This window comes from Sorex araneus, chromosome 1, assembly GCF_027595985.1.
Source record: "Sorex araneus isolate mSorAra2 chromosome 1, mSorAra2.pri, whole genome shotgun sequence".
In the NCBI taxonomy this organism is placed as follows: domain Eukaryota; kingdom Metazoa; phylum Chordata; class Mammalia; order Eulipotyphla; family Soricidae; genus Sorex; species Sorex araneus.
This window is the reverse complement of record NC_073302.1, coordinates 439,367,582-439,380,290: the sequence shown is the minus strand read 5'-3', so window position 1 is coordinate 439,380,290 and position 12,709 is coordinate 439,367,582. Positions and strand designations below refer to the sequence as shown.

The 12,709-nt window shown below is 39.9% G+C and overlaps 1 protein-coding gene across 1 annotated transcript in view; it reads right to left on the bottom strand.

The window, feature by feature from the left end:
• MGAM (maltase-glucoamylase) overlaps positions 1–12,144 on the bottom strand; it is a 120,881-nt gene extending 108,737 nt beyond the window's left edge. The window contains 2 exon segments of the mRNA XM_055129602.1: positions 1,125–1,260; positions 12,097–12,144. Coding sequence (XP_054985577.1) covers positions 1,125–1,260; positions 12,097–12,144 — 184 coding nt within the window.
• Positions 12,145–12,709: the final 565 nt, after the last annotated feature.

The window sequence follows — 12,709 nt, the reverse complement described above, 5'->3', positions numbered from 1 at the left end:
TTAAAGAGGGGAATTCTGAATATTATGTATCTTAGAATTAGTATTATTATTATTATTAATTATTATTATTATTATTCTGTTTTTGTTATAGAATCAGGACCCTTAGGCTCCAGCAACCTTTTGTCTGCTGGAACCTGAGTTCAGCCCCCAGGACTGCATAGCCCCCAAACACCACTGGGAGCAGTCCCCATCACAGAGCTGAAAGTAGCCCATGAACATCACCGGTGTGATTTCCACATCAAAACAAAATAAAGTTAAAATTTAATAAATTAATAAATCAAGGAATATGCAGCATGTACAACATAAAGAGGAAATGAAGACATTGTACTCAGTAAAATAAGTCAGTCTCTGAGAGACGGATTCAGCCTCCTTGGTGTCTAGTTCTGAATACCCAGTGGTCAAATTCATTACGTGTAACATCTTAAACTCAAGGTTTACTGAATGATAAACTGAATTAATGTAAAGAGAAAGCACTTATATGAATAGCTCCAAGCAGTAGTGTGCTGGCAAACTGACTCTTCAAAACAATTAAAATAAGAAGAAAAAAATAAGTCTTTGATTTATAACTTTTGCTAATTAAAAAAAATTATCTGGGACCACAAATTTTTAACAAGCCTTCTCTGTTAGATTTTTTAAGAACAAAATATGCCTGAAATACTTTAATTTATTATTTGGTATCTCATTGCTTTCAATATTCTTCTTTCAAGGGTCAGAGATGTCACTCAGCATATGTAAGGATCTGGTTTGACTCTTTGTATACACCCACACACACACACATACAACAAAACAGCATATTGTTAATTGTTAGTCTTAATAGAAATAAAATTTTTCATTGAAAATCAACAAATGATTTCAAGAATTGCTGTGAAATCATGCACCAGGTTAAGCGGGAAGAGAGTCAGGAGTTAGTCTAACTACAGTGAATGCCTCTTGTACAGGCACTGCTCACCAACACACATGTACATTTATGCACTCTATATACATCTATGGACAACACACATGTGTAAAACATCTATGCACTCCTGCCAACATGAAAGCATCACTTCCTTGCCATGGATGAAGCATTTGCTCCAATCAGAGTGACCACAGAATCAGAAAGATGGGAGTTCTTGGGTTGTTTTTACCTGTTGACTCAGATGCAGAAGAACCATCTTTGAATAAAAGCACAATTAGAGGAATCGTGACAATAAACAGTGTAAACAGAAGAAAAGTGAGCATAAGCTCAAAGCCACTGAGTTTTTTCAGCTTTTTTATTGCCATCTGTAAAAAAAAAAGAGAGAGAGAAAACAGTTTTAGATTTGAGTTTTACTTATCATATAGCTAGCAAGTTTCCTAAGAGAAAGCTTAAATGGATAATGAAGAGGAAACAAATTACATAACAATCCACCCCCAAAACCACACATTATGTCGATTAAAAGTCAACACTTAACCAGTCTCATCTGGTTTTTATGCTTCTTAACTCCTTAATGCACCTGTGCAACTTACTAGAATCATGTTCACAAACTATATGTCCTCCGGAAACCTTCTCACATACTTTATGCCTATAGTTATAATGCTGACAGTCCGTCTGCTTCTACTACTTTTTAACAGGACAGTGAAAATGAGTCTTTTACCCTACCTGAGTTACCACTCTAAGCTGGACAGTCATAAAGTGAACGTTCTCTGCTCAGTAAACACTGAATGAGGCATGGGCCAAAAGTACTGGGCCCTTATTCCACAGGGGGCTGCTTCCCTTGGAAACCCACAACTTTTTCCATGAATCTAGCAATGTCAATCATCATTTTCTCCATAGTCAGTGACATGGAAAATGTTGAGAATTCTGAAATGTGGTGCTGAGCCTCTCAAAAGTACTCTACAGGAATATTTTCTGATTGAGGAATAAGACTGAGTTAAAGGCATTGCCCAAGACCCTTTGTGTCAGTAGGCACCCAAGTCTAATTGTGAGCTGAGATATTTTTCTCTGAAACCCCAAGCACAGTGTCTGCTTCTCTTTCTTCATACTTGCAGGTTAATTTCATTTCGTCCATCTTTACAGGAAGGTATATATACAGCAGTTTGGAAAGGGGGGTGAGGAAAGACTCAATCTATGATACTAAACTTTCTAGTAGGTTTTTAAAGCACTCCTGGTGACTCAAATATTCAATTCCCTTTCTCTCCTGTTAGAGAATGGCTGTGAACATTTTTAGTTCATCAATGGGTTTGATACTATAGCATCGGACATTCTTCTAAGAGGATGGTTGGCAGAGGGGTAGGAATGTGAAACTGAGGGTAGCGAAATAAGGGGCAAAAACCAAGAAGTAGACAATAGCAAAGGAAAATAAAATCACATGTTCTGAAACAACGCTGGAATTAGGTGGTGGCTGTTTAGGAAAAATCTGCTTCCATCAATATCCAATCAAGTACCTCCAGAGTAGCCCTTCTACTGTTCATTTGTGATTACAAATGAAAGGTTTTCCTTGGTATGAAAACTTTCAAACAAAGTAAGTATGAATTCCCATATGACCCAGCAATTCTACTTCTGGGCATCTACCCCAAGAACACAAAAGCATTCATTTGAAAATATAAATGCATGCCTATGTTCATTGTAGCACTAAGTACAGTAGCTAGGATATGGAAGCAACCTAAATTCCCATTAATGAATTGAAGAATTTTTTTAAAAAGCTGTGGCATATGTACACAATAAGAATTCTATGCAGGAACAGAAGTTTACTCAAAAAAGAAATACAAATGGCCAAAAGGCACATGAAAAAATGTTTCTCCACATCACTAGTCATCAGGAAGATTCAAATCAAAACAACAATGAGATACCATCTCATACCACAGAGACTGGCACACATTCAAAAGAACAAAATCAACCAGTTCTGGTGTGGATGTGGGGAAAAAGGGACACTCTTTCACTGTTGGTGGGAATGCCGACTGGTCCAGTCTTTCTGAAAAACAATATGGACAGTCCTTCAAAAACTAGAAATTGAGCTTCCATATGACCCTGCAATACCACTGCTGGGAATAGATCCCGAGGATGCAAAAAAGCACAGTAGAAATGGCATCTGTACCTATATGTTCATTGCAGCCCTATTCACAATAGCCAAAATCTGGAAACAACCCAAGTGCCCTAGAACAGAAGACTGGCTAAAGAAACTTTGGTACATTTACACGATGGAATACTATGCAGCTGTTAGGAGAGATGAAGTCATGATATTTGCTTAATAAATGGATAGATATGAACAGAATCATGCTAAGTGAAATGAGTTAGAAAGAGAGGGACAGACATACAGGGACTGCACCCATTTGTGGAGTATAGAATAACATAACATGAGGCTGACACCCAAAGACAGTAGATACAAGGGCCAGAAGGATTGCCCCATAGTTGGAACCCTGCTTCATGAGCAGAGGGGAGAAGACATATGGAATAGAGAAGGAATTACTAAGAAAATAATGGCTGGATGAATCATTCGGGATGGGAGATGTGTGCCGAAAGTAGATAATGGACCAAACATGATGACCTCTCAGTGTCTGTGTTGCAAGCCATAATGCCCAAAAGTAGAGAGAGAGAGTATGGGGAATATTTCCTGCCATGGAGGCAGGGGGAGGGTGGGAAAGGAAGGGGTATACCTGGGATATTGGTGGTGGGGAATGTACACTGGTGGAGGGATGAGTGTTTGAACATTGTGTGATTGTAACCAAATATGAAAGCTTGTAACTATCTCACAGTATCACTATATCACTTGTATCACTGTCATCCAGTTGCTCATCGATTTGCTTGAGTGGGCACCAGTAACGTCACCATTGTGAGACTTGTTACTGTTTTTGGAATATCGAATACACCACAGGGAGTTGCCAGGCTCTGCCGTGCAGGTGGGATACTCTCAGTAGCTTACCAGGCTCTCCAAGAGGGGCGGAGGAATCAAACCCGGGTTTGCCACATGCAAGGCAAACTCCCTACCCGCTGTGCTATCACTTCACCCCATCTCACAGTGATTCAATAAATTTTTTTTTCATCTGGACTTTATAGATCTAATAAAATTACATTAAGAATTGAAATGAATTATACATTATTGTGCTCATGTTTCCCCCATACAAAGTTCAAGAACCCTTCCCTTCACCAGTGCCCATTCTCCACCACCAGTAAACCCAGCGTCACTCCCACCCTCCCCAGTCCCGTCTCCCCCCCACCCCACACTGCCACTATGGCAGGGTATTCCCTTTTGTTCTCTCTCTCTGATTAGGTGTTGTGGTTTGCAATAAAGGTGTTGAGTGGCCATTGTGTTCAGTCTCTAGTCTACATTCGGCACGCATCACCCTTCCCCCGCATGAATTCCGACCACATTTTACTTGGTGTTCCCTTCTCTGAATTGCCCAAAATGAGAGACCAGCCTCCAAGCCATGGAGTCAACCTCCTGGTACTTATTTCTACTATTCTTGGGTGTTAGTCTCCTACTCTGTTATTCTATATTCTAAGATGAGTGCAATCTTTCTATGTCTGTCTCTCTCTTTCTGACTCATTTCACTTAGCATGATACTTTCCATGCTGATCCACTTATATGCAAACTTCATGACCTCATTTTTTCTAACAGCTGCATAGTATTCCATTGTATAGATGTACCAAAGTTTCTTCAACCAGTCATCTGTTCTAGGGCACTCAGGTTTTTTCCAGATTCTGGTTATTGTAAACAGTGCTGCGATGAACATATAAGTGCAGATGTCATTTCGACTATACTTTTTTGCTTCTCTGGGATATATTCCCAGCAGTGGTATTGCTGGGTCAAATGGGAGCTCAACCTCTAGTTTTTTGAGTGATTCAATAAAATTTTTTTAAAAAAGAATACTATACAGCAGTGATAAAAGATGAAATTTTGCTGTTTGCTGCTACAGGGATGGAACTGGAGATAGCCTGTTAAGCAAAACAAATCAGAAGAAGGAAGACAAATACTGAATGTTCTCACTCATCTGTGGAATACATAGATACAAAAAAGGGAATAAATAATTGAATGAAGACAAACCCTTGGCCTTTGAGTCTAACACTGAGATTTCCCAGCAGGTGGTCAGGGGTGGAGGGAGGGGGAAAGGACAAGGCAGACCACTTAAGAGAGATGGAGGGTCTTTGGCATTTTGGTGTTGAAGACCTCTTTTCCTCAAGTATGCCTAATTCCTTAGGTTCACAATACCAATTTTACCCCAAATTATGAGTATCCAGAGAGTGATGATTCTACTGCTTCTTCCTCTTTATTGTTCTCTAATAGTATAAGCTTAAGTACCTCCTAGTAGAATAAGCTTAATCAATCCTAACTGAAAATGTTCTACTCCCTGATCAAATATTTACCAAATAGCTAAATAGTTGCTAATTATAGGGGCACTCTGATGTATTTTAAAGGATAAAATAGCATCTCCCTTCTGTGAGCTTAAAGTCCAGTATTATCATGCTATTTTCTTCTCCTCAGTAAAAGCAGCAGCATATAAGAAGAGTATCCTTACTGCATAATAGATGTGAAATTCATTCCTCGTCCTGAAAATAACTAGTGAGATGACCTTGAGAAATTTGTTTAAATGGTCTGGTTCTAAGTTTCATTTGCATTGAAACTACAGGAGCTAAAATAGTCGAGTCAGCTTCCGAAAGTCGTTTTTCCCCCACACCTCATGGTGCTCAGGGCATACTTGTGACTCTGCATTCAGGAATCTCTCCTTGCACTGCTTGGGTTTGGGGATTGAACCCAGGTCAGCCTACTAAACTGTCATGCCGGTTCATCCACCGGCCATTTTTGAGTAGATCACACCACTTGCTGGAGTCTTGATTGCTCCCTTCCACAAAAGATGTCTGTATCCTGTTACTCCTTTCTTCCTTCCTTCCCATTGTATCACCAAGTTCTACCTCTGAGCTTGAAGAGACTGAAACTTGGTTCTCAGTCTTGCCATTTTATGCCGTGCTTGTCAAAAGGAAATTTACTTTAGACCCTTGACTCCCAGTGTTCTTTTTGGTAAAAAATGGCACTAATCATCCCTTCTGTTACTATAAACCATTGTCACCTTACTGTGAGAATTAAAGACTCTTCCCATGATAAAACATGTCATCATTATGGTAGCATTTACAAGAGGATAAAGCTAATGTAACATAGTTAGCATAGAGGATGCAGTTAGGTCTCGAATAAAACCTGTCTATCCACTTTGTAAGCATGACATTGAACCTAGCTCTTTGTTTGACAAAGGGACAGATGCAAACTCCCCGCCCCTGTTCCATGAACCCTCTCGTATATGACCTCCTATCTGCTGAGTGCTTTATGGTTTCCCACATCAGGTGATGTACTCAATCTTTATCTAAGACGGAAAAAAAGAAAATCAGAAAGAGTCATGGGCCATCCTGTGAAAATAAAACCCACTTTCTCCACGAACCCATCCAGTTCTCCTCTCCCAAACTGTCTTGGAAGTTACAGTTATCTTCACTCCAAAAATAACACATCCCTACTGTTCTTCCTTCAACTTTTAGATCAAAACTCCCTAGCTTAAAAATCATAAATTTTCTGTTCAAAGCTATTGTTCAACATTTGCTGGCTTCTCCACCCAATTGATGTGTCTTCACTCAACCTCCAGCAGAAGAAGCTTCCCTGAGTCTTTCTCTCAATGATTAAAGCTAAGAGGGTCTGCTTCTCATACAGGATGAGAAACTGCCGCTTCTCAGTAATAACCCTTTACAAAATGAAAGGGGATACACTTGGATGAAACTAGAGGTTAAACTTGGATGAAAGTGAAGTGAGTCAGAAGAAAAAGAACAAATGCCAGATGATCTCACTTATCTGTGGTATATAGAATAACAGGACAAATGGAATGGAAGGATCCAAAGATTCATGACCTTGGATTATATAAATGAGGTAGATAGGGAAGAAAAGAAATTGAAGGGAAAGTAAGAAGAGGTGGACAGTAGGGTCAGGGATCTCAGGTACATTGGTGGTGTAGTATATGTGGTATATGTATATATGTAAACTATACCACCAACAGCAACGTAATCATAAGATCCAAACCACAACAATCACATCTGAAAATGTTCATGTCAGCAGCTGGAGAAATAGCACAGTGGGTAGGGCATTTGCCTTGCACATGACCAATTTGAGTTCAATCCTTGGCATCACATATGGTTCCCCTGTACAGTCCTCCAGGAGTGATCCCCAAGTGCAGAGTCAGGAGTAATCCCTAAGGACCACCGCATATGTTCCCCAAACAAGAAAAAACTAAAAAGTTCCTGCCTAGAAGGCAAGTTGGGAAATGAGATGGAGCCTGGGGACATTGGGGGATGAAGCGGACATAAGTGATGAGAATTAGTGTTGGGACACTAAACGAAAGTCATCTATGAAAAACTGTAAATCATGGTGCATTCATAGAAAATTTAAAATAAAAAGTAAAATATCTTTATATATAATATAATAACCAAAACTCAGAACAACAACAACAATAAACCCTGAAAATAAAAAATAAAAGAAAGGGGATCTAATCTTCCTCTAAAAGGTGGGTTAGTTGTCTTGTTTTCTCCAAAATAAATGACCCAACTCAAACCATTCTAATTTATTCATTTATTCTTTCCCCAGTAGCTCACAATCCAAAAGGCTTTACAATATTTACATTGCATGTGAAAATCTCATAAAGGCTGATAGCTTTTCATGCCTAATAGAATTAAGTTAAAATATGAAATAGAGTGAAATAAAGTTTAAAGCAAGGAGAGGAGTTACCAAAAGACCCCCTCAAGGGCTATGTCTCCTTTTCATTGGTTATTGCTAATAGCTGTAAAATGGGATGGAGACTGGGGTACGCCCCGGTTCCCACGCGGCCGCCCGACATCAGACCTTTAGCCGCCACCCCGTCCTGTGCCCCGCGACCCCTGCCATCCCATCCGGCTCCCTCCAATGGGCCCTTTTCCCAGGCCTCGAGTTCCGAGAGCCCCCACAACGTAGAAACTGGGGCGTGGCCTGTATCTCAGGGGGCGTGATCTAAAAGGGGCGTGGCCTCCTGCCGGAGCAGCGGCCTCTAACGCGGTCTCAGTTATTATTTTCTACCTTAGCACATTAGGTATAGTCTTTTTCTTTGAAAATCGCTTTGGCCCATCTCAATCACTTATGCGAAATAGCCCATTAGGTTACTTCAACTTTAGAAAAACTATCAGTGAATAAGAGAAGCTTAGCAAAATCTTTGTAAAGAGAACTTAGCCTTAAGTCTTCATTAAAGCCCCCACATCAATAAGGAAGAAACGCCTGAGTATAAGGAAGAACTCTAGAATAGGAACAAGGCTGCCATCAGCAATAGCACAACCAGAGCCCAAACCAGACTGAAGAAAAGAAATAATAAAAATTAGAGCAGAAATTAATGACGTGGAAACCAAAAAGACAATCCGAAAGATCAATGAAACAAAGAGCTGGTTCTTCGAGAAAATAGATAAGATTGATAAACCGCTAGCAAGACTCACAAAGAAAGGGAGAGAGAGAACCCTAATAAACCGAATCAGAAAGGTCTATACGCCACAAAACAAGAGAACCTAAAAGAAATGGATGAATTCCTTGATTCCTACAATCTCCCAAGACTGAACAAAGAAGACTTGGAATACCTGAATAGACCCATTAATATTAAGGAAATTGAAACTGTAATCAAAAATCTCCCCAAAAACAAAAGCCCAGGCCCAGATGGATTCACTGGCGAATTCTTCCAAACATTCAAAGAAGACTTATTGCCAGTTTTCCTCAAGCTTTTCCAGGAAATTGAAAAAACAGGAACTCTCCCAAACAGTTTCTATGAAGCACACATCTCCCTAATACCAAAAGCAAACAAAGACGTCACTAAGAAAGAAAATTATAGACCAATATTCCTGGTGAACACCGATGCAAAGATCCTCAACAAAATACTAGCAAATAGGATCCAAAAACTCATCAAGAAGATCATACACCATAACCAAGTGGGAATCATCCCGGGGATGCAAGGATGGTTTAACATTAGGAAATCAACATAATCCATCATATCAACAAAAGAAATATAAAAACCATATGATCATATCAATAGATGCACAGAAAGCATTTGACAAGATCCAACATCCGTTCATGATGAAAACCCTCACCAAAATGGGTTTTGGAGGAACTTTCCTCAAGATAGTCGAAGCCATCTACCACAAGCCTACAGCAAGCATTATCCACAATGGAGAAAAACTAAGGGCCTTTCCTCTAAGATCAGGCACAAGACAAGGATGCCCACTCTCACCACTTCTCTTCAATATAGTATTGGAAGTACTTGCGATAGCTGTTAGACAAGAAAAAGAGATTAAGGGCATCCAGATAGGGAAGGAAGAAATCAAACTCTCACTATTTGCAGACGATATGATAATATATCTAGAGAAGCCTAAAGCCTCTACTAAGAAACTCTTAGAAACAATAGACTTATACAGTAAAGTTGCAGGCTACAAAATCAATACCCAGTAATCCATGGCCTTCCTATATACAAACAATGAGGCAGAGGAAAGGGACGTGAAAAAAGCAATCCCATTCACAATCGTACCCCAGAAAATCAAGTACCTCAGAATCAGCTTAACCAAGGAAGTAAAAGACCTCTACAAAGAAAACTATAAAACGCTACTCCATGAAATAAAAGAGGACATGAGGAAATGGAAACATATACCTTGCTCATGGATAGGGAGAATCAATCTTGTCAAAATGGCAATACTCCCCAAAGCATTATACAGATTCAACGCGATCCCTATAAGGATACCCATGACATTCTTCAAAGAAACGGATCAAGCCATCCTAAAATTCATATGGAACAACAAACGTCCACGGATTGCTAAAACAATTATTGGGAAAAAGATGATGGGAGGCATCACCCTCCTCAACCTCAAACTTTATTACAAAGCGGTAATAATTAAAACAGCATGGTACTGGAACAAAGGCAGACCCGCAGACCAATGGAACAGGGTGGAATATCCCTACACACAACGCCACATGTATGATCATCTAATCTTTGATAAGGGAGCAAGAGATGTGAAGTGGAGCAAGGAAAACCTCTTTAACAAATGGTGCTGGCACAACTGGACAACCACATGCAAAAGAATGGGCTTAGACCTCGACCTGAAACCATGCACAAAAGTCAGATCAAAATGGATTAAAGACCTCAACATCAGACCACAAACCATAAGGTACATTGAAGACAAGGTAGGCAAAACCCTCCACGATATTGAAGATAAAGGTATCTTCAAAGATGACATGCAACTGGCCAACCAAGTGGAAACAGAGATCAACACATGGGACTACATTAAACTAAAAAGCTTCTGCACCTCAAAAGATACAGTGACCAGAATACAAAGACTATCTACAGAATGGGAAAGCATATTTACACAATACCCATCAGATAAGGGGGTAATATCAATGGTATATGAAGCACTGGTTGAACTCTACAAGAAGAAAACATCCAACCCCATCAGAAAATGGGGCGAAGAAATGAACAGAAACTTTCCCAAGGAAGAGATACGAATGGCCAAAAGGCACATGAAAAAGTGCTCTCCATCACTAATCATCAGGGAGATGCAGATCAAAACAACCATGAGATGCCATCTCACACCACAGAGACTAGTACACATCCAAAAGAACAAAAGCAACCGCTGTTGGAGAAAATGTGGGGAGAAAGGGACCCTTCTACACTGCTGGTGGGAATGCCGACTGGTTCAGCCCTTTTGGAAAACAATATGGACTCTTCTCAAAAGATTAGAAATCAAGCTCCCATTTGACTCAGTAATACCATTTGACCAGCAATATATTCTCTGGGAATATATCCCAGAGAAGCAAAAAAGTATAGTCGAAATGACATCTGCACTTATATGTTCATCGCAGCACTGTTTACAATAACCAGAATCTGGAAAAAACCTGAGTGCCCTAGAACAGATGACTGGTTGAAGAAACTTTGGTACATCTATACAGTGGAATACTATGCAGCTGTTAGAAAAAAGGAGGTCATGAATTTTGCATATAAGTGGATCGGCATGGAAAGTATCATGCTAAGTGAAATGAGTCAGAAAGAGAGAGACAGACATAGAAAGATTGCACTCATCTTAGAATATAGAATAACAGAGTACGAGACTAACACCCAAGAATAGTAGTAATAAGTAACAGGAGGATGACTCCATGGCTTGGTGGCTGGCCTCACATTCTGGGGAGAGGGCAACTCAGAGAAGGGATCACCAAGTATAATGCGGTCGGAGGCCATGCGGGGGAAGGGTGATGCGGGCTGAATGTGGGCTAGAGACTGAACACAGTGGCCACTCAACACCTTTATTGCGAACCACAACACCTAATTAGAGAGAGAGAACAAAAGGAAATACCCTGCCACAGTGGCGGGGCGGGGTGTGGGGAGATGGGATTGGGGAGGGTAGGAGGGATGCTGGGTTTACTGGTGGTGGAGAATGGGCACTGGTGAAGGGATGAGTTCTCAAACTTTGTATGAGAGAAACAAGAGCACAAAGATGAGTAAATCTGTAACTGTACCCTCACGGTGATTCACTAATTAAAAATAAATTAAGGGGAAAAAATTTTTTAAAATGGGATGGAGACTGTCCTTACATCAATATTTAAGATTTAGTGTTTATCAGCATGATGTGTTGAACACTGAAAAAAATGGCACCCAATACTGAGAGTCAAACTAATTACTGTATGCTGAATGAAGATTTTCCAAAACTATTATAGTCACTGATACTCATAATATGAAATTTCACTGAGAGAAATTCAACTCATAAATGCAGTTGTTCACATGTAAAAACGATGTATACATATATAAGGGTTTCTCATTGTACACGATATATTTTAAAAAGCTGAGAAAAATGTAGAAACTCAGAGGAATGAATAAAATGTAAAATTAAATCCAAAAGTATTCATTACGGATGTTTTTTAAAGGCCTGCAAACTTTTAGCCAGTCTGCTAACCAAGGGGTGGAGCCTAGCTCCCTGTCCCTCACTGTTTAAGAGAGGCCTGGACAGAGGGCCTCGATCCTAACAAACAGAATGTGACAGGACTGAGGGTGTGTGGTTCCCAAGACCGGGTTATCAAAGGTGTTCTCACTACTTCCCTACACTTTCTCTTGGATTATTACCTTGTTCCTCCTTCCTTGAATCATTCTTGAGAAAGCCAGGTGGTACATCGTAATGGAATTCAAGGAGAAAAAGCTCAAAGGTCAAGCACTAAGGTCTTTTCCCGAAGTGCTGTGAGGGAAGCATTTCAGAGATGAATATCCCAGCCTCAGTCAAGCCTTCACATGACCTGACTGCATAGAGCCCCAAAAACTGTTGACTGTAACTTCATAAAAGACCTTGAACAAGAATCACCCAGCTAAACTGCTCTTGCAATTATTTATTTATTTATTTATGTATTTATTTATTTATTTATTTGCTTTTTTTGGGTCATACTTAGCTATGCACAGGGTTATTCCTGGGTCTGCACTCAAGAATTACTCCTGGTGGTGCTCTGGGGACCATATGATGCTGGGAATCAAATCCAGGTCAGTTGCATGTAAGGCAAATGAGGCAAATGCCCTACCCACTGTGCTACTGCTCCAGGCCCCTGCTCCTGCATTCTTAACCCACAGAAACTGTGAGATGATAAATGCTTGTTGTTCAAGCTGCTGAAGTTTATAGTAATTGACTCCACAGAAATAATTAATATAGATGAATAATATGACTTTTGAGTAAAATTCCAGTTTCATTATA